The following is a 23678-nucleotide window of genomic DNA, read 5'->3' as shown; positions in this document are numbered from 1 at the left end:
TTGTAAATGAACCTGCTTTGATAAATATATTAAGGAAAGCTGTGAATAAAGGCAGAGACTTCTCATTTGTAAATACAACCTCTGCTACATGGAATTAGAATGATAAAATGGAGTTCCATGTAATTAAGTTTGTATAAGGCCTGAAATCCGTGCAAATACTTTCCCTGAATTTTGAAAGAGAACTGTCAGTTCAATTAATCTGAACATCACCCAAGAATGTACCGAACAAAATTAAGCTGCTGATAAAACCTGGGCCAGTATTTTGATAAGTAATTCCTATATCATTTCTTGGCCACTGTGATCATTTTATTTAATCCTCCGCCCCTCCTTTTCCTCAGTTACCCTCTAAGCCACATACAAAAGGTGATGGTCCACGCACCAGCACAGGAGTACTCTGTCAAATCGCAAAGGTAAAAATGGAAAAATACAGTTTTTTTTCTGTGTTTAAAAAAAAATGAGGCAAATAAATTTCTATTAGGAGATGCTAAAAAGCCTGCATGCACGTCACCCCTCAAAGCCAAGACCAAAGAAATCTTCCCAGGACTGATAGCTCTGTATGAGGCCTGTGCAAAAAAAACCCCCACAGAGTTACAATTTTCAACTGGAATGGCGTGAACAGAATTTGCAGTTTAATTCGAGAATTTTAAAGCATCAGAGATGAGAAAAGTGAGGTGGAGAGGAAGAGCGAGAGAGGAGAAAAGAAAAGAGAGAGAGAACAAGAGAAGAGGAATAAATCTTACAAAAACCATTCACCTATTCCCTTTTCCTCTCCCTAGGTACTACTTTCACACCTCAGGGTAGAAACACAGAAGTTATCCTCCTTAATTTCATTTGTTTCAGAAACAAAAGAAGAAAACAATTATTTAGAAATCTCATTTTAGCCATGGGAGAAAGACATTGATTTTCGGGTCACTCACCAGTTGTTTACTTGGAGAATTGTAAGTCCTGTGTCTTGCGCTAACTGTTTCTTCTGCTCTTCGGAAGGGTACGGATGCTAATGAAAAAACAAACGTTTTAAAAGATGTATCAGAAGTTAAGAAAGAGTCACTTACTTCTAAGAATGAAACGACCGTTTGTGATTTCTTTAGCCTACGGCTTGATTTTCCTAATCGCAGCTTTTTTATCGTGTATGGAGAAAGGTGGGACAAGAATCCAGAAACCTGCATTAGCAGCCCCCCTGTTCCTGCCAGCCTTTGGAAGGCCAGCCGTAAAAAGCAAGGTGTTGCAGCTATTCAATTTCTTAAATCTGTGAAGGAGGTAAAGCGCTTTTGTGATGGCGTCAGAATTTGGGTTATCTACAATCATTTCAGTTACACTAAGGAAACTAGTTTCGGGCCCATTTACTTTGCCTCCTGGAAAACCTATGTGAAGCCCTTATTCTGTGTTATCTTTGTGAGATGGCTCAGTATACTCATTATTTCCTAGTTAATCTGAGGTTATAGACAGTAAAAGTTTGGAAAGTGAGAGTATATAATCACAACTATCCTTGGAAGCCATGGCAACCGATTCAATTACAACAAAGTTTACTGACAGTGTATTTACATTGACTCCTTTAAGGGACAGTGGAAGATTCTTCCATTTTTACTGGTTACGGCTCTGGGTGAACAGGGTCACAGGCAATGGCCACACATCAAAAGGCGTCGATTATGTGCAATGCGTCATATAGAAATTTTACATTTTACCTTAAAGCATGGCAATAAGAGAAAGAAGCCATACATTTCAGTGTTTTTAATCACAAATCACCAATGTCTATAATGAACCATCCTCCCATTATCTAAACATTCTCCTCTCTCATTCTAAAATCAAGGATTGCTATTTTAGAATTGTACATTTACTTTAAGAGACACTGTAATGGCGTGCACATAATTATAAAAACGTATCTGTTAAATAGGTCCCTGCTCTCAATTCAGGGTTTTCTTAACCAGAAAAGTAAACTTTTATCTAGCATGTCAGTCGTTCATAAACTAGAAAGCCTTTACTAATAAATATTTCCCATCAACATTATGAAAGGGTGATATTAGGAACAACAGAGTATTCCATTCAGAGCATTCTAACCACTCCAATGTTTGAGAGATGGAATGTTTTTCAGTCATCTAAGATTTTATTCTTCAGGTATTTCATCTTCTATAATAGCATACATTATCCAAAATGTGCACAATTGCTGATTAGCAAACCCAAATGCCATTAGGTTAAACAAAATCCCCTATATAGCAAAAGGGGTTAACTAGATTTGTATTAATATAGAAGCCAGGCTTTTAATATTCTGCAAATGTTAACAAAGAAAGATGATAATGTTGAGTTAATATGGGTTAAGCATAAAATGAAAATAAATTTTTCTGATTGCGAGGTGTTGACACTTTTTTGGCTGGGGCCTCCAGCCTGTTCCTGAAAGCTGTGTAATTACAGAAGGCTTTTCCCCTCCTTCCCCCTCCTGCTTCAAGCCTACCCACATTAGTAATGACCCCTCCACTGCTTCAAAAACCACTAATGGTCTTCAGCACGGGCAAGAAAAATGAACAGGATAAATTGGAATCCACAGTCAGTAATTTGCATCCTATGAGGCTGCTCTGGCCACTCACACTCATTCCTGGCCATCAATCGTGGCCTGTCAGGTGCTGCGCTCTGCCACCATGACAAATACTCCTCCTAACACTCTGATTCGTCCAAACAATGTAATTGTCCTCTATTCTCCTTTTGGTAATGGAGATAATGAATGACTGCGCAAACAAGAAGGACTGCTCATCACAGACGCTGGGGTGGCTTCAAACTGGAAAGGGCCTAGGGTACAAAATTTAATTGACTGAAAACACCGGTTGGGGAGAAGATCACCAAAAGATCCCAAATCCTTCTTGTCATGATCTTTCCCTGCCAAATTCAAAGGAGGAGCACCCTTTGACTTTCTGTCCCTCTGAGATTTTGAAAGCCTAGGTTTATAGGCAATTGACCCAATGGAAATAAATGCTGCAAATAACAAAAATGAAAATGGAAATCACGACTCATCACAAGAGTGTATGGTTCTGCCTTGGTAACGTCGTCCAGAGTGCCGTTTCTTTAAGCAGTGTTTTCTTTTTGGTGTGTTTAGTCTTGCTCACTGTTGCCCAAGACAGTTCTGACAAAATGTCGGTTGTGGGGGGGGTGTGTGTGTGTGAAAAAGAGAGAGACAGAGGCAGAGACACACACGCATGCACACACACATACACAGAGAAGGTTTTGGTGAAACAAAGGTTTAGGATGTTAAGGAAGTAGAAGAGTAGAAAGGTGATGTTAGTGGAGAGCCAATTCCTTCAAGTATGACTCTAAATTCTGACTGGATAACAAGAATTCGTTCCAGGGTTTTATTAGAAATTTACTCAAATGACCACAAAATTACATAAACAGTGCATTTAATCTTGGGAATCCCTGAGCTGTACTTTCACTATGAAGGCAATTGCAAATTCCATCCACAATCATTAAAAAAATTGGGACCTTACCAAAATTCACCTTGCACAGATGGCTTTTTTTTTTAATTAATAGGGAAGACCATAATAACTTTAACTTATTTAAATAACGTTCTGTGGTTTTTGAACATTCGTGATTCTATGCCCCTTTTATACATGAAGTGGACTGTTTATCAGAAAGCGTTCTGGCAGTCAGCCACTATATTTCTAAAATTAAAAAAGGGATGGAAAACAATCAGCTTTCAGAGGAATTGGAACCATAGCAATGTGTTTTGGATTAATTTATAAATATATGTATATATTTAAGGCCAAACTGTGGAACTAGAGAATTTCTACTACATGGTCTATCATATGCATTCTTCTTCTTTATTAGAACAGACATCATATTGAAATAATAAACCTGGGAAGCCTTCACTTCTTCTTTGATGTATATTACTAAATGTCTGACTGGCTCAAATTTAAAATAAACTTTGGTCTGTTTGCACTTGAAAACTGGAAGTAGACCACAAGCAATAATTTGTTGTCAGTTTCCATATTCTTGGACTAAAGCTATAGTTTAGTCTGTTCACTGTTGGGGGCCAACGTACTCTGGTCCAGTGGCCCAGCGGTGGCTCAACTAACGCATCATAACATAATATTGAGGATGACGATTCCCTTCATTAACAAAGAACCAGCGTAGGTCGAAGTTTTTCACATCTCAAAATAATTCCAAAGCCACTGTTGAATAGAAGAAGTGAATCACAAAGATCCTCTTTGACTATCAACTGACAACTGTTCAGAAAGTTACTAAGACACGTATGGCTCATGACTCAATGTAGATAGAAAATATTTTTTAATTGCCTTTTTTCTAAAGACTCGTTTGAAAGTAAGATATTATCTTTATTCAAGACACAGATCTTAGTTAGGCCTTCTTCTTTTTTTTGCTTCCTTTGGGGGTTAACCTGGTTTATTAAGTACACGGAACTGGATCTACAATATCCTTAGGATACATCAGTGGAAGAGTTTTTGGGTGAAACCACTTAATAAGAATCTTCTTTTGTGATGAACCCCTCTCCAATGATGTCTAAACTGGAATTGACTTACGGTGAATTTTATTCTCTGTTGAAAAGATATACTGATGTTTGAAAATACTTCTAGTGATTCTTATAATCATCTCCTGAACTAGAAGTACATGATAAATGAAAAAGGTAGTACCTGCAAGGCTAAAAAATTGGAAATAACCTGTCCACCAACTGGATCTTAGTTAAATAAAATGTGAGGTTCTCATGAAAAGGTTTTCCCCATATATTATTGAGTGAAAAAAAGCAAATTGTAGGACAACATGCATTATCGATTTTTTTAAAATAGGTAAATAGATAAATAAATAGATATAAATATACACAAATCTATGCTGTAGAGCAAAAAAAATCTGGAAAAACATACACTGAAAAATGGTTCATGTTGTGTAGGGCATGGGGTGGAGGGTTTTACTTTTTGTTTGTATAATCCTACATTGTCTGCGAGAGTAGTGCTTCAAATAATTTTTTAAAATCCAATATTAATTTTAAAAATATAATTAATGTATTGTAATTGTAGTTAATAAACTCCATATTTTTAAAAAATCATACTAATTTAACTGTTTTATACAATTAGATATTCTGTTATGTTATGGTAACTCTTTCACTGGATATATATATATTTTTTTTAAAGATTGGCACCTGAGCTAACAACTGTTGCCAATCTTCTCTCTTTTTTTTTTTCCTGCTTTATCTCCCCAAACCCCCTGTACATAGTTGTATATCATTAGTTCCAGGTCCTTCTAGTTGTGAGACTGGCTATTTTTAAAAGCAGGACATCTCCAGGACCAGTCCTGCCTCTTAAGTTACCTTCCTATCTTAAGAGCTTGACTCACTTACTGGTCTATAAAGTTTACTAGATGAGCTCGTTGAAGAACAATGTGCAGTTTGTCAAATCACTTCTGTGACGATGTAATACAACCATTAAGAGAAATGATCAAGTAACTTGTTGGGTAGAATCTTAGCTTGAGCAAATACTTGGAAATTGATTGTTTCGATTACCACTTTCTTTTCCTCAATCCTCTCCAAGATGCCAATTCTTTTATAGAGTTAATCCAAGTGACCTTGATTTTGATGATGCCACTCATACATGAAACTCTCTAAGCAATTTCCCAAAGGTGGACAATGACACTGCATTGGGTAAATGTCACCTATTGCTCCAGAACCATGCTTACTAAACTGGGTTACAAGCAGACGTGCTAAAGACCTAACCCCTGAAGATGTAAGTGCATTTTCCTGGAATATCAAATTTATTCAATGGTCATCAATTTAACACCCTTTTCTTATGTAAACAAATATTCCTATGCTATGATTAGAATGTATACTACGAATGAAATTTGAAGATAAAACAAGAAACAAGATATTTAAAACTCATCACATCCTCATAGTTGGAGGTAATCTCTTTTCCACTAAACTCATATAGCAATTTACTTGGTATTTATAATTTTTAGCCTTTCATTGTCATGCCTTATTTACATAGCTTGTCTTTATTAAGTATAACTTTCTGAGGGTAAAGCCTTGGGTTTTTTAAACTTCGTATTTCTCCCTCATTCTGTCTCAGTGTCTCTAAACATTTGTAGAAAGAATGAAAAAAAATAGACGTAAGTTCTCATTCAAACTTTGTCTGTTGTTCTGTCACTTTGAACAAGACTGCCTGGGACCCAGTCTGTGTGATGGTAAAACGAAGAGGTTAACAAAGCTACACACGTGTTATAGAATATCTATAGAGGGGGCTGGCCCCATGGCCTAGTGCTTAAGTTCGCAGGCTCCTCTTCTGTGGCCCAGGGTTTCACCAGTTTGGATCCTGGGCCTGGACATGGCACCGCTCATCAAGCCATGCTGAGGCAGCGTCCAACATAACACAACATGAAGGACCTACAACTAGAATATACCACTATGTACTGGGAGGCTTTGGGGAGAAGAAGAAGAAGAAGAAGAAAAAGAAGATTGGCAACAGATGTTAGCTCAGGTGCCAATTTTTAAAATATATATATATATGTATAGAGATCATAATAATAAAGTTTGTGATGGTTAATTCTGAATCTAACTCTCTCTGACACACACACACAAATACACACCCCTCTCAAGTTGTCTGAGCTTCTAATCATTATATTTTGCAATAATAACCCTTTGCTACTCCACTGCCAAGCTAACTTCCTGTTTCTACCTGGAGCACTTCTACATGAAACATGATGTATCTCTTGCTTTTGTGTCACTGTTTCTAAATCTCTGCATTTTCTGGGTGTCTTATCCTTGCCCCTAGTTCTTGAGATCAGAACCAAAAAATATTAGAGTCAAAAGGGTCTTGTAGACAGAATATGGCCTGGAACCTAATTTGCATAGACGAGGAAACCAAGACTCACAAAGCTTAAGTAACATACGCCAGGTCATAGAAACAGGCAGTGGTAAAAGCCAGGATAACCACCTGCTCTCCTGACACTAGTGGAGGACTTTCCCATTCTGACATTAAAGTTTCCACTGAAGTACCTTTTCCTCTTTCTTTCAGTTATAATACCCTGATTTTACTTTAGGGATGTACTCGGGGTGGCCAACTGACCCAGGCTTAGCCAATCAACATAGTTAATCATTCTGGCTGCATTGAAGATGGAACCCAAGTTAGGTTAATGGGAGTCAATTGGACTGTCAGTCAAAGGTGTTCTCTTCTCACTGTGGTTACTAAGTCAGCAGAGTGCGTGCCTGGAGTTCTGATGGCCATTGTTGCCACCAAATGAGGACAGGCTGATTGAGAATAAACTCCTGCAGACAAAAGCAGAGCCAAGAGACATAAAGAATAGATTCCTGACATCATTTCTGCACTTGGAGCCAGCTTTACCTAAAACCAGACACCCTTTACCTTTAAGTTACTTGAGCCAATAAATTACTAACTACTGACTAATACACATAGCATGATTTAGATTATCTGGAATTTTCTCAGCTTACTCCCTTTCCCCCTCCAGCTAAAAATTGACTGTTTCTTGTTTGAAAAAAAAGAAAAGAAAGGACAGAGGAGGAAGAAGAAGAAGAAAAGGAAGAGAATCAGGAAGAAGAGGAAAGAAAGGAATCATTTTGCTTTAATCTACACCTACAGACTGATCAAACATGGCAAAAATCTTGATTTGAGATTTAAAAAAAAGTTTATCAGAATTGTGATCCCAATAGATTAAAAAATCACCTGACTTGGAAGATAGAGGTTTAAGCATGCAATGTGTATGAAACTGTGAAAATTTTATATCTAAATTAGAAAAGCAAAATGTAAGGTAGAACTTTTATGATGTTTCTTAAAATGACCATACAGATAGTATATTTCACTATGTCCCTTTTGTAAAGTTGAAACTCTTAAGGGAGAGGAATAGAAATTTACTAATCAAAATACTGAGAAACACATAGACTCAAAAACCTTACAAAAACCAAAGGCTGTGATATTGCAAAATGACAAAAAACTGGTGCAATCGTTTGGCTAATTTAGGTTATTTGATTTCAGTAAAATTCCCAGCTACTAAAGGAGAGTGTATTTCAAATGTTGTGTGATCACAACGTTCCCCTCTGTTTCCAAGATTCTGGCATGTCCATCATGGCCAGTCCAACCAATGGATCCAGCGGAAAATTCTCCCCAGCCAGAAATAGTCACTGCCTCCCAAAATTCCACAGTGCTTTCTCTCCTCCTCTCTTGTGTTTTTATTCACTCCATCTTATCTTTTGTATATATATGTGCACTTGTGTTATATCCCCCTTGGACTGCAAGGCATTTGAGGACAGAGTTCAAGACTTTAACCTTGAACTGCCTACAGCACTTAAGCACAGTGTTTCCTACATAATAGATGCTCAATACATACTTGTTTGTGAACTCATTTCTGAAATTGATATTATTTTCTATTATAAAAGACTAATGGTGTGACATACATGATGTATAAATACCCAGATAAAAATGGAAAGATTCAAACAGTCATTTAACTGTTTTACCGACACAATATTTGGATATTTGAAAACATCTACTGAATTTTTCACTTTTCATCCAGATGTTTGGTGTCATGGAAACCCAGATTTCAGATTCAAATTAGTTAGTTGGTTTTTTTTTTAAATGCCAGATGTATATTTTGGAGGAAGAAAATGTGGCTATTTCAGGAGATGCATTTACATTTGAGTTTACACGGAAGTAAATAGATTGAATTATAATAATCACATCTTTTAAAATTCAGAAAAGGTTTGAGAGTTTTAATAATAGACAGATCCTAAGAGATTAACATGTTTGGCTGATATTTAGAGCCACGGTAGGAAGGCCTCATTAAAAAGAGCAAAGAGAAAAGCACTCTCTTCTGTAGATAAGCTGAAGGAATACTGAATGAGCCCACTGGATTATCATACAGAGATTTTAAGAACCGTTATTAAATTTATTATTATCAAGATATAGATAAAATAGAAAAATGGAGGAGGAATTTTTTATGAAACCAAAGTTAATGACTGAAAGGAAAAAAGGAAGTGTCTTAGAACTAAGGAGAAACACTTTTTGCATCTGCAAGGAGAAGCATTATATTTACATTTTCTAGTGGTACAGAGGGAGTTCATATGGGCAGGAGTGACGAAATTAAGTGATGGTCGGATGCGACTGACACATTCTACTTTACGACTTGCAAAAAGGCATCAAAAATATGTTAGAAAAACACATTAGAAAACATTTGCAGATAAGATTCAGAATTTTAAGCACAATGAGTATAATTATTTTCCTATTGACTGAGACTTTAAAGCTGAGCGCAGTCTTATTTTGAAAATAACAGAAATATATTCCTAAGGCTAGAGAAAGATAATTTTTATTTAACATTTGTTAGGACGCTCCCATGAGCTGCTTGGCCATGCGTGTTATGCTGCCTACGTTGCTAATGGGTAATCTTACCAAATGAGCCAAAGGCCACAAAATAAGGGCTTGACTCATTTAACAATCATTTCACATTTCCACACTATGACTAAATTAATATTTTATGGGGCTACTCAGTTCTATAGCCAGACCACTTTTCCAAAAAATTGAATTTTGTGCTTATTTATTTTATGGATCATTTGTCGAAATAGATTTCAAAACAGGTTTAGGCTATTTAGATTTTTCAGTGAACTGCAAAAGAAAACTCACAGACTCAGAGTTTTAAAACTAGAAAGGACATTAGCGGTCATCTAATTCAAACTTTCTCATTTATGTCTAAGGAGACCAAGGCAAAGTGGCTTGCCCAAACTTAGTTGGCCTCCTCCTTTTTGAAGATGTCTCTGATTTCCCTAGCAAGAAGAAATTTCACATTCATATAATCACAAACACTTCGATCATCCTATTTCTACCTAGGAACTATGGATACCAGTAGCCAGATTTTATCCTGTAAAGTGCTTAACACTCATATCCTTGATGTTCTAATGTCACCCTATGTTTCCCCATTTGCCACACTGTGCTGGGAATACTTACTTGTCTATTTGTCCTCGTAGACTTGAGACCAGAGACTGGCTGTCTACATTTTACTTCCAGAATCTAGTTCCCTGCCTAGCATGAAAGAAGCATCACTAATTGCATGTTGATTTAATCAGGTTTGAGAATGCAAACAAATGAATTCTTTGCATCCTAAAAATACTATTTTGAAATGAGAGAAAAGGAAGTTGGTGGAGGTGAAAGCTAGATAGCAAATGAGAAGGAAGATTTAAGGAAGGAGACACTCAAAGAGGCAGATAGTACCAACCTCTTATGCACATCAAACATGAAACAGTGAAAATCATCTCTTATTTAAAACAAGAGTAAAACTTTATATATGTGAACTGAGTAGAAATTTGATGGTGACACTAAGAAGCTGTGGAAAAGAAATAATGGTATGGGACTTTTCATTAACGTTTAATTTCTTGTTAAAAAAGCTAAGGGTTGCTTTAAAACAAGGATCTGAAGTACATGGTAGAGTTATATAATGTCTAGACAACTGAGATACTTATATCTAATCTTATGACAACAGTTCTACTTAACAGGTCCAGACACAGTGCCGTATGAGACTGAGTTAGAAGGAAATGAGGTCTAGTGATTACTCCATTATAGCATTTCTTAAACAACGTGAAAGAAAGCCTGGACTGAAAAATGTGGGGTAAATATTAAGGAATTATTAAGCAAGTTTATAAGCTACATTAAACAATTCCAGTATGTTTAGCTCCACTTTATTTGCATAGACCATACTATAAATAATTTTGTCTGATTTATCTTAAGAATGCACTGAAAGTTCAATTTGACAAGAGAAAACTAACATGGATTTAAAGAGGAAGGAGTTGTTTAAAGAAACTTAGGGTTATCTTTTTTTCAAAAAGGTTATTATCTCTAGCGTAAGCAATGGAAACGTTGTGGATATTATCTTCTTTGGTCATCTCACAGTACAGGATAAGAGAATGGGGTTAATGATAAGTTAAAAAGTCATAAAAATAAGAAGGAAGTAGCTGTAAACTAATGACTTCTTGTGATGGACAGTAGTGGTTAAAAAGAGAACCTTAATAGTGGCCGACCATTTCTTACACTGTATCAGAGAGAAGGTTTCAATCAGGGTGGCTGTGATGAAACGGAACTCCTCAATAAGAGTTAATTCTTTCATTTTCAAGGTGACCAAGATAAAAACTCTAAGGTGCAAAACACTAGCATCAGGAACTTGGTTCAGAGGTTCTGAACTGGCTTCTCTTTTTAACATGCAGAACTTCTTTTTGCATATAAACAAGCATTGGATACAACTATATACTTAGATGTATACTCTGAAAGAAGGGGGTGGACTAAAAAAACTTGACTTATTTCCTGGTTTATTATAGTCTCATATTCTTGAGAAGTTTTGGAATTTATTTGATTATTAAAATACGGGAGAAATATCATTACCAATCTGTCATCAAAATACAAAAAAAGTAAGACAAGGACATTACCCAAGTGTTTACCTTACTTATGCACTGCACTAGTAAACCAAGCAACCAACTGATACCATAGTAAGAAAACTCTTAACTGGGCCATCAAAAAAGGTCAGTTAGCAGTATTTATTTTGGAATTCCCCATAGTTTTATCTTATCAATTTGCTTTTCCTTCCCTTTTTTAGAGCAGCCTGTTTAGTGAAAGTTAACTAAATCAAGATGGAGCCAGAACAAGGTACTGCCACAACATTTATCTTTGTGCATATACTGGCTCCGGCACTATTTTACCTAAGCTTTAGAACACATAAATACTTTAAATATAGAGTGTTTCTAAGCAGATAAAAAAATCGCTTTGTGAGTTTCCAATTTGTATTTAGAGCAAATCAACTCATCAGTAAGTAGGACACCTTCTTTTCAACATACCTATGAATATATTTCTTGTGGTAGTTAAGTATCTAAGATCATAAATTATCTAATCCATATCATAACCAAACAAAATGAAAAAAATATATTTGTATATAAAAATGTATGGCTTCGTGACTCCAGCTATCAATTGACTAAACAGTCACTCATCCAAGGTAAAAGTGATTAAACACTGAAATATCAAATCATTTGATAGTATTTAACCTTTTACCACCGTAATTAAATGCTATGCTGAGTAAATCCAAATAAACTAGAAATTTATGGACTAAAAGAAAATATAGATACAAACATTAAAAGTTTTCATGGCAAAACAATAAGTATATATGCCAATATATGTTTATAACTTATTTAAATATTGGTACATGGCTGTATTCTTCCTAATTTGAACAGCAAATCGGAAAATATTGAGAAAGGCTCCTCTTAGCTTGGGTGGGCAAGTTGACTTTGGCAGAAAGTCTTCTCTAATTACCTTTCTACCATGTTGGCATCTGCTTATCAACTTGAGTGAAAAAAAGAGGAATAATGAGGAACACATTAAAAATACAAATATGTGAAATTACTGCACTGGCCATATTTTTTCAAACCGTTAGCTGGTAAGATTTTATAGAATCAACAGCTACCTCTTATTCCTCCTGATTTGTATATTAGAAATTGCTACTATATCTTTACATTCTTAGAAACAAATAATTCAATTTTTGCGTTAAATACTTCTTACAAGGATTTAAGAAGCCCTGAAAATGATTGTCTCCACAAAAATTAGACTTTAAAGCATAAACTTTTAATGTAGCTGAATTCAATTGGTATGAACCAGTACGGCCACACATGTTCTGACTAGCTGAGCATCCACGCTAATTGTTGGTGCCTGTTAGATAGTTTGGATGTTACCCATGGCTTTTCTGCATAATAGGCAGAGCTCTCCAACATTTCTGATACCTGCCTGGTATGCTGTATCTTTGGCAGATGAACTTAAGTTTGGTCCACTTTCCACCATAATACAAAGAGCATCGATATTTCAGAGCAAGGCGAGTTGACCAGTTGACCATAAGAGAACAGTTTGGAACAAAGTAGTTTGAAGTCAAGTGTGAAGGTGCCTTGACGACTCGTGTGTTACTGACTGAATCATATATTATTTAAATATTTAAATAATTTAAATACTCTTAATTGAGTAATTGCAAATATACCCTGATGCAACATAAGCTGAGTGGGTTTAGTTCTCTAAGAAGTGAGCAAAACACTTAAGGATTGCCACATGGCAAGAAATAAGCCACAAATGGCCTTTAGATTCTATCAGAAAATCATTAAGTAAACCCAAGGTATTATTCTTATGTATATACCATGAAAGTATTGATTAGGCATTATCTAAATAAGAACATTCTCTTAGAGAGGTAAGAGAGGGCAGTTTTTATTGAGGTAAATAGGAAGAGCCGAAAATTATCTCAAAGAGGTCAAAGGTATAAATAAAAATCACCATCCAACTCACAACTCTGATTCCCCATATAAGATCATGTCTTGGATTTGATCCAGATATTGGAGGATATTGGAGGAAACTAGACTGATAAACTCTCCTCCTTTGGACAGTCCCAGCTGACAATCAGTATCCATTTTTTTTAAAAGATTTTATTTGTTTTCCTTTTTCTCCCCAAAGCCCCCCAGTACATAGCTGTATATTCTTCGTTGTGGGTCCTTCTAGTTGTGGCATGTGGGACGCTGCCTCAGCATGGTTTGATGAGCAGTGCCAAGTCCGTGCCCAGGATTCAAACCAATGAAACACTGAGCCGCCTGCAGCGGAGGGTGCGAACTTAACCACTCGGCCACGGGGCCAGCCCCCAATCAGTATCCATTTAATGTCAAGTCTGACCTGGCAGAAACTAGAGGAAAGACTTTTTCAATTTGAGTATTTGAATATTTAAAATTTTCACAGAGTGTGTAATACAAGAAGGAAATTCAGAAGGAAATGTATAAACCACTACTTTATAAGGTCTTTGTCTTTTTTCTAACCTAACGAGCCAATTTTGAAGTGGCCTGGGAATATACTGTTAAAAGGAATGAATAAACCTATGTGCATTTTTATCACAGTGATATCTGTACAATTCTAGAAACATTAATGGATAGCTGCCAGGTCCTGGGCTAGATATTCAACAAGCCAGGTGTCCGGGGCGGTGAAGAAACAGTGATTAAGACTGGCATTTTGGCATTTGATTGGCGATGCTCTCTTTTCTCTTTCTTAAGCTCCTGAACACATTCTCCCTTTTCATTTTAAGTGACTGAAATGCTTAAGATGTTATAGAACCTAGAGCCACTCTCTGGAGGCATTACTTTCTTTAACTCCCTGGACATTTGGGAATAAAATTCATACTAAGTATAAATATTGTAAGTTGACTTACCAAGGGAGCTTGCTATTTGCTAAAGTGAGCTGTTTCATAAGATAAAGAATGTTCTTGCAAAGCAATTAATACCCTCAGTGGACTCATGCTCTTCTAATTTTTTTATGAACAAATTTAGATGTTTACAAGAAATGCCAAATGCAACATTCTGATGGATTTATTAACAAGCACTTGGCTTTTCACATCTGTGTTTTGTTCACTCCTATATGCCCAGCTTCTAGAAAAGTGCTTGGGAGAACAGTACAAGCTCAATAAATATTTGGTAAAGGAATAAATGAATGAATATTTTTCAATGCTTAACCTGAGCCTAAAGTATAGAGCATCTCATTGTAAGTGCATATGGGAAGTAGGAGAAATAGCAGTGTTTAGGCTCTTACATTTCTCACATTAGTACTTAGAACCACCTAGTTGGGAGGAGGCTAATAGCAAGGGGATGGGAAGTTTTTGCATCTTACAGATTTAAAAGCATACTCCCTATCAATTTATTTACACTATTGAAAATCTGAGTTGTTCTTTTCCACAAGGAATTATATATTTCTAGCCCCATATTGACTAAGATCTAGGGGGGAAAAGCCTGTAGAAAGCCCCACATAACTTTTAACAATAGTCTAGGCAGAAGTATACGACTGTCACAGTAAGGCAGTAACACTTTCCATGATTTAATGCCCTCGTGGGTAAACATTTGAATTTAAAGTGTAGATACATTTCGGAAACACTCAACTGACTCAGGAAACACATGTGCGATGGTGCCATCAGGTCAGACTTCAGGTGGAGCTCTGGGAAATTTTTTGGAAAATACTGGCAGAAATAGGTTGGAAGGAGAGAGACAGAGCACATCAATCCATTAGCAATTGCATTTATAGCTCTTTCCATTTGTCATTTTCAAAGCATTTTTCTAATATTAGCTGCTCAAGTTCTAAGTGCACATGGTTCATATGCATTGTCTCATCTCACCTGACAAAGGGAAAGAACCAAATGTAGGCAGCCTAAGTGCTTACCCCTTGTTTGTGATCAAGGAAGAATTAAATGAGAAGACTTAAGCCTCGACTTCTCCGTTTCTTTCCCTCTATTGAAAATCTTTCCCTCTATTGAAAATAATTTTTTGCCTTTTAACAAAATCATTATTTTTATTCTTCACATAGATTAGAGAGAAGGCTTAGAATCTGAAAACACTGCTGAAGTTACTTGTTATAACGTAATCCATTACACTGAAGATTTGATTTTACCGACTCAAGGCAAGAAGGCCAATTTATAGAAAGAAGTAATCATGTGATGTTGGCAAGATTTGATTAATTATATGAGGTCACAGTTGCCATCAAAACCACGCAACACAGTGGATTTCTAAGGTACTCATTTCAGTTTTACCTAAGCAAAATGATTTTATAGTTTAACTAAACTCATCTCTCTCTGTCTCTCTAGAATTAAGTGACATTATAATGCCTGCTCATGGCCAGGACAAATAAGTGGCCTATATAATTTAACAAAATTACCTGAAGAAATTAATAACCATAATTTTAGGATGAGTATGAGAGTCGTAAGTAGTTACAACATTAGGTCAGTTATTTGAAAGTTTAAATTTTAAAAAACTATGAGCTTTCCATTAGAACATAAGCTTCTTGAGGGTAGGGAACTTGAAAGAAACAATTGGAAAAATTTCAGTGAGTGAACTTTGTCCTTACCCAGGCTACACTTGCATTTGTGCAAGAGAGTTGGGAATCTGGAAGCTTCTAGTGGCTAATGTCTGCAACACACTGTGATAATGACCAAGAGACTAACTAGTCATTCAAGTGAAAAAAAGGTTTGGCAAGTCCAAGAAAAAAGGAGTTCACAGTTATTCATGCAGTGAAAGTTAAAAAAATTTTAAAAATAAGGAAATTCAGGCATATCTCATGAGGAAAAGAAAAAACTAAAAAATTTAAGAGACAAAGCCAGTCTATACAAATTAGAATAATATATGCACAAATCCCTGGAGAAACTCTATTATATCACAATTAATGCAGAGGCTGCAATCAAGCCAGGCTAATTTCAATAGATTCCAAGTTTTGAAAGGTTCCTAGACTATCCAAGTGGGAATTTGGCCAGGACGCTGGGGTTAATAATTCATTTCGAGAGAGGCTAATTCTTTGGGAAGCAGCCCACTCTGCAGGAGGAAACATTTGGCCCATGTGAGCAAATCTGCTCTTCAAGATCACCCTCGATTAGCTCCATAAGACACTTGTTTTGGGGGCAGGTGGGGAGTCCGTTTACTTTCTCACACGTATAGGAATATTGATCATGGTTTCCATAAGTATATATTAATGTCAGAGAAATGCTTTAAGCATATTCATTGAACGTTTAGATTCTTAAAGAAAATTTTTTACACCAACTTTTAATTGCCATGATCTGAGTACAGGATCATCAGGAGAGTATTTTGGCAAAATATACGGGCTCTGGAATCAGATAGTGCTGGCTTTTAATCTTGGCTCCACGGATTAGTAACTGAAACTTTGAAGGGGCTACCAAATCACCCCAGGATGCAGGTTCTTCACTCATAAAATAGGAAAATTAATAGTGTCTACCTCGTAGGGGGTCTTATGAGGCTTAAATAAGTCACTTATTAATTAGACTATAGTTATTGAGTGCCAGGAACTATTACAGGCACTGGAAATACAGCAGTGAACAGAAGAGACAAATTCTTGACCTCACAGAACTTATATTCTGATAGGACATAAAGACAATAAACAAAAAATATATTATCTTCCTGGCGGTGATAAGTTGTATGAAGAACTTCATTAATGTCACTTCTATACTGAGGTGGAAAGTGACTGGGGATGCTGATCTTTTATAAAGGCTGACCAGGAAGAGCATTTTGAGAAGGTGACATTTTTTTCCTCAAATTGACTCCTTTTTTTTTTTCAGGGAAAGATTCAACCTGAGCTAACATTTATTGCCAGTCTTCCTCTTTTTTTTTTTTTCCCCTCCCCAAAGCCCCAGAACATGGTTGTATATCCTAGTTGTAAATCCTTCCAGTTCTTCAACGTGAGCCACCACCACAGCATGGCTACTGACAGATGGGAGGTGTGGCTCTGTGACTGGGAAATGCACCCGGGCCACCAAAGCAGAGAGAGCACTGAACTTTAACCACTGGCCCATCAGGGCTGGCTTGAGAAGGTGACACTTGAGCAGAGACTTGAGTGAAGTCAAAGCCAGCTAGGAGGCAGGAAGAGCAAGGAGACCAGAGTCCTAGAGCAGAGTGAGAGAGGCTGAGCTGAAAGATGGGGCTGGAGAAGCAGCCGGTGCCAGACCATCCCAGGTCTTGCAGGTTGTCTTAAAGGATTGAAGTACTAACATGGTGTATGGCACATAATAACAAATAGTAGCTATTTATTTATTCATATTGGGTAAATATATTCACAGTTCAGAATTCTTCATCATTTCCATTGCTCTGCCACATAGTTGGAGCTTTCTTCACCAATCCTGTCCTACTAACATAACTGATTCCTAATTGATACCTTAACAAATTTTAAATGCTCATGAATATCACCAGTGTTTCTATATACAAATGTTTTCCATGATACGTGGTTATACAGCATCTTATTTGTCTGTTAATGGGTCTTGAAAGTGATGAGTTCTTTAAAATCATTTTGGTTGAATAAGATGAGAGAGGGTACAAAAAGAATCTTCAACTGGGGCATGAGTAGTAGGGAGATCAATTAATTAGTACAGGATCCTTTGTGTTTTCCCCAGGAACACCAGAATTTGGGTGTTACTTCACACTTTGCTGATTAAGAAAATCTTTCATTGGTCTCCATGTCTCTAAATCCGACTAAAATTCAGCCCCAGTGATTGCCACCAGCACCCACACAAGACACTGCATGAATCATTCAGACCCTTCCCAAAACTTGCATGGCACAAGGTCACCAAGAAAACAGATACTTGGCCTGCATTTGAAGGCCTTTCACAATCTGGCCCCAACCTGTCTTTCCAAACTTTAACCTATTACTCTACAACACATATGCAAAATCCTAACCAAATCACACTGGCTTCTTTGTCCATTTTCCTCCTATATCATTGCCATCAAAACACTTGGCATCTTGTAGATATTTCAAATGCTCACCATGATTTTGGGTTCTCCTCTCATTTTTACACACATGGAAGCCTATGTTTCCCAGCCCCTCTGTGCCTCTCTTCCCCATGAATTGGGCAGGACCATGTGACTAGTTCTAAACAAATGACTGTGATTGAGGGCACGTGTGCTATTTGAGGCTGAAGAATTCACTTGCTGATGTGAACTCCCCAGGCCCTCCCTCTTGCTGCTGCAATCATGGGGGTACTTGTTGAGACGGAGGTGCCACAAGATGGAAGGATCATACATGCTAAGCTTGCATATGGAGGACAGCTGCCTCCGAGAGTAGCATGAACTTGTCACTGACTTCATGTGCCCAAGAAACGAATTCTTATTACGTTAAGCTACTGTGATTTTGGTGCTATTTGTAGATGCAGCATATCATAGCCTATTCTGATTGATATACCACCCTTCAAGATCTTCTTTGATCACGACTTTGAAGTGATTTTTTCTCTCTTTTCCCAAAAAATATAGGGAGAAATTTTTATTTTTTTAGATGCTGGTATATAATTGCTTTGTAGGAAGAATCAGCTCTATTGAAAAGGATCTTTGAGAAGTTAGGGGGCTGGAAAATGGGAGTTGAAATAAATCTCCCAGGCCTGGCGTCTGGTGGCAGCCAAGTTTCTTGTCAGAGCTGTGAGCAACTCTGCCTAATAAAGGGCTGACAAGCTGTGTGAGAGCTGCCTGGAAGAGAGGGAGAGATGAGTCAAGTGAAGAGGAAATACTTGGGGATGAGATGGATAGAGAGGGAATTTTCTAAGTGACAGGTGTGCTATGTGATGTGACACCTCCCCATGATACTACAAATCTTTAGTAAAACTAGAGAATTCCAAAAATCCTTATATGGTTGAATTTCTTGAGAAAGCTGATGAAGCAGCTGAAGCTTGCATTGAGGTTGTATGGGTTTAAAACAGGTTCACTTGTGTGGTCAAAGGGATCAGCTGGTATCTGCTGGTCACACTTCATTCATATTACTCAAGCAGGACAGTTCATATATACAGCCTTGCATTACAGATACTGGGGGGCCTTTACTCCCCAGCAAGAGAGTAAGGTCCTCAACAAAAGGAGCCGTAGTCACTTGTCTTTATTCTGGACGTGCTTAGGTCAGGACTTTATAGTGGAGGATTCCAGTAAAATGTCTCAGCTGAATAGATGACTGCTACAGATCAAAACCGGTCCTCTTCATTTTGTTTTCTCATACTGAAATGTAAACTGGCCATAACTAACTCTTTAAGTTTAATTTTAATTTTTTGCTAGAGGCATTTTAAGAATATTCTACGATATTTCGGTCCTTTTAATTTGTAAGTGGTAGCAAATACTTTAAGTCCTCATCGGTGCAACCTTACTAATTAGAAATTGTTGCATTTCTTCTCTTCGTCTGCACTCTTTACTGCATTTAATTATCTGAATTTTCTCAGTATGAAGAGAAAGAGCTTCCACAAAGGGTGAGAACTGGGAGGAAATGTAGATAAAAATGAATTTCACTATCTCACTTCCAGTTTATCTTCCCTGTCATCAACATTAAAGTCCTGTTTTTGTCTCTTCAGAAAACCACATGACATTTGAGAATCTTCTCCTCTACTGCACAAATTTCAGAACCATCTGGAACACCTTCCTTCCTTCCTTCTCTCCACCTCCCTGATCGTCCATCCTTTTCTTCAAATATAAAAGTGTTTTTTCCTTATTTGGCTTGCTCTTCCTATGTTTCTGAGCTCTTACATTTTCTCTTAATTCTTTGGTTATTTGCAGGTTTCGTTTATGTGAAGACAAACTTACATATACACAGAATAGTTTGAAATAAATAATACTTTTGAGATAAATTCTCTGTGGTATACGTTAAAAATTAAGAATCAATTTTCCTGACTTCTGATTTCAAATATTAATGAGTAGTTTAAAAAGGTGAAGATAATCAAACCAGTACACACCAGCAATGAGGAAGAGTGAATACAACAGGTTTATAGCTATTTTCAAATTAGCATGTTTGTGCTCTCGGTCAGGAAGACTGTGACTGCCCAAGAATTAGTAAATTAAACTCACACCTATAATCTTTGAAGATTTCCTCATAATGAAAAAAATGTAAACTTCAGCTTCTTACGATATAATACTTGAGAAGAATATTTGTCTTTGGGGGCCTATTTTTGCACACAAAAAAGTATAGATAAAATAAAATGATACATGACCCTCTTCAAATATTTCTTGTCATAGCTGATGAATTTTAGATTACTGACACAGACTCTACATTAATAACCTACATATATGCCCAGTGAGGTTTATGAAGAATGGGCTCCTGGTTAAAATCCTTAAATATAGTATAGTTTCTTTTTAAAGTGCAAACAGTTAAGTGTATTTTCTTCTCTCTTCCTCTTGCTTTCTCTCTCTCTCTCTCTCTCTCTCACACACACACACACACACATTCTCACCGCAGTAAATTAGAGATGCTCAGAATTTGACAAATCCGGATTTCAACCTTGTTTTTTTTGCTATACAAATTAGTGGAAGTGTCCACATTACTGTCCCCAACATCGCACAAGGAAAGTGATTCCTCGCCCAGGCAAGAGGCTTCTGACACTTGTCTTTATTGCCCCATCATAAATTCATAAAGGGATGTCTGCTGTCACCAGTTGGCAAGTTCAGTGCATAAACATCAACACCAATTTAATGACTTGTGTACACATCGTAAACTAGAGAATCTTTATACAAAGAAATCAGATAAATCAAACATGAGCTGAGGCTTAGGGGAAAGCAATTAAAGCCTTAAGTTAAGGTGGCTGTGGGAGGGCACTGTAGCCCATTAGAGCAGATAATAGAAAATGTGTTAACGCAACTACAGTATGTGTAATTAAATTAATTAGTAATATTAAATACTTTTAAGGCAACATCTCATCAACAGATAAATAGATAAGCAACATTTAAAAGTTTTAATTTTCCCATTTTATGTGTTCAAAGGATGGGCAAAGAACCCCTCAAACTTCCTAAGAAGTTGATAAAAATAAAATAGGGAGGAGATGTAAAGTTGATTTCCTTGCCTCCGGCTAGCAATGGAGAAAAGGAATAGTCAGAACATAAAAACCTGTTTGACCATATTTCATCGCTTACAGCATATTGAAATGTTTTGGTGCCAACCCATTTTATTCTAATACCTGGAAGGCTGGTATAAAGTACCTTTAAGGTACATTGTTTTCTGAGCAAGTATTTGCAGTCAGTCCCTAAGAAATGCTTAAGTGTCACCTGGTAATACAAATTGAAAAATTATATTAAAAACCTCCGAGGAGATTTGTGCTGAACAAAAAGATCGCCTATATGAATATATAGATTGCCTATATGCCAGGGTTCCTTATCAGCTGAAAGCTGGAAGCTAAGTTTGACCTTAAGAAACTGGCTTGGAACTTCAGAAGCTCTGAGGCCAAATTCAGCCCTGTATTACTCGCACGCGTTATTAGGCAGAAAAACATAGGGCTGTTCCAGTGATAAGACTTCCATTTATTCATCTCAAAAGCAATAAGATCCTAGAATGGAGCCTCCATAACACGAAATGCTTTTAAGCTCTCCCTGAGGGGAACAGAATATATACAATTTATGTAAAAAGAAGAAATACGAAAGTTAAGTATTCTAGTTAAGGATCAGAAATCAATATATATATTTTTAACAGCCTAAGCAACAAGCATTACTCTTAATATAAATACTTTGGAGACTTTACCTTCTCCATAAAGGAGGATTTTCACATAATTGGGGTTGAAAGTGGCAGAATATGCTCTCCCAACTTAGTTTCTATTGCTGAAAAATGAAAAAGAATATATTTGGACAGCATTTCACTAATTCTGTCATCCTTGGTTAAACTTCTTTACTAAGGTCCTCCTCAGGGTGGAGCGACAGGTAACTAAATTTTAACACATCTCAGTGGAATAGGATAAAGACGTTACAATATCAATAGAAAGACTCTGCAGAAACAGGAAAAAATCTGAACATAAAAATAACTGTATTGAGATAATAAGAATATGGCTTTTCTTCAGGTGGCAAAAATTTTTCATGATGTTCTAATAGGTCATCAGTACAAAGTTTTTAAAGAAATACTTGTGTTCATTACAGTAGCACAAAAAAATTATGATAATATATAGCAGGTAGACAATGGACCTTAAGAAATAAAGTATAATTAAAGGACTGATTACAAAAAAAAGTTAAACCCCAACTAGTTTCTGAGCATTAACTTTGGCCCTCCTCCAATCTGTTCTCCATACTGGAGTCAGAATGGTCACTGCAAACGAATGATCTGGTCTTGTCACTGTACTGCTTGACATGCTTCAGTGGCTTTCCATTGCTTTCAGGCTAAAGATCAAAATGTTGATCATGGCCTTCAAGGCACCAGATGATTTGGCAGAAGCCTCCAGAGCCATGTTGCTCTATTGTCCAGTTGCTCTCTCCCATCCCTCCACACTGCCCTTTCATTTCCACAACTCTACCATGCTTCTTTCTGCCACAGAGCCTTTGCACATGCTGTTTCTGGCTTCTTCCCTTGTGCCCTATGCCTCACCCCTCCAACACCCACATCTTCTTGCTTCAGATCTGAAATTAACTGATGTTCACCTTTCTGATCAGGTCAATTCCCTCTTAATATACACTCTCAAAGCTCCCTAGGTTTCTCCTTCTGGCACTTACCCGAGCTGTCCTTTTACCAGTCTATAAGTACCACAAGGGCAGCAGCTGCATCTATCCTTTTTGTCCACCACTATATCTTCAGTGCCTAGCCCAGAGAGTAGTTCACAAAGGAAGAACTTGAAAAATATCTGTAGAATGAATCAGTGAGTGAATGAGTGTCAAGGTGGAATTAAGGTTCTTAAAAAAGTCCACAAAAGCAACCTCAGTCACTTCCGAGCAGCTCGAAATTAAGTAATAATCGAGAGGCTACATCAATACAGGCACAGCTCAACTGATAGGACTGAAAGATTCAACTGTGGTTGATGAGGTCCAGCTGAGGAAGCAAGGAAGGATCATCAAATGGCCCTTCTGCTACTCACAGGATCCTTCAAACATGACACAGGAACACATCTGCCAGAGCTTTTGCTTGTGCATGGCTGTCTTCCTTCACCAAGCTGACTCATAAGTCAAACCTCTTGGAACGATGAGTTATCCACTTACTGGGTTCTTAAACATAAAAGCGTATTAATTGTTCTCCCCATTTGGATTAAGTAACCAAATTGTGGTCATCCGCAAAGAACCTGTAATTTCTCTCTCCGTCTGTATGTGCTTTTGTGACAATAACTATTTTTAAAAATTCATTTATTAATCCTGCGCCTTTTAAAAGTTTTTCTTCTTCCTGTCCTTTCCTTCTTTCAATGATGTGCTGCCATATGGTCCTAAGGAGCCTTAGGGACATTACTCACCACTA

General features: G+C 37.0%; 1 protein-coding gene across 13 annotated transcripts in view; it reads right to left on the bottom strand.

Annotated features, from left to right (window-relative positions):
* MEIS2 (Meis homeobox 2) overlaps nucleotides 1-23678 on the bottom strand; it is a 201671-nt gene that overhangs the window by 57988 nt on the left and 120005 nt on the right. For all 13 annotated transcript variants that reach the window (XM_070503659.1, XM_014847322.3, XM_070503649.1 and 10 more), the window contains exon 9: nucleotides 918-994. In XM_070503659.1, coding sequence (XP_070359760.1) covers nucleotides 918-994 — 77 coding nt within the window. The remainder of the gene's footprint in view (nucleotides 1-917; nucleotides 995-23678) is intronic.

This window comes from Equus asinus, chromosome 2 (assembly GCF_041296235.1).
Source record: "Equus asinus isolate D_3611 breed Donkey chromosome 2, EquAss-T2T_v2, whole genome shotgun sequence".
Taxonomy (NCBI): Eukaryota; Metazoa; Chordata; class Mammalia; order Perissodactyla; family Equidae; genus Equus; species Equus asinus.
Note: the sequence above shows the minus strand (reverse complement) of the source record. Positions and strands in the feature narration are given on the sequence as shown.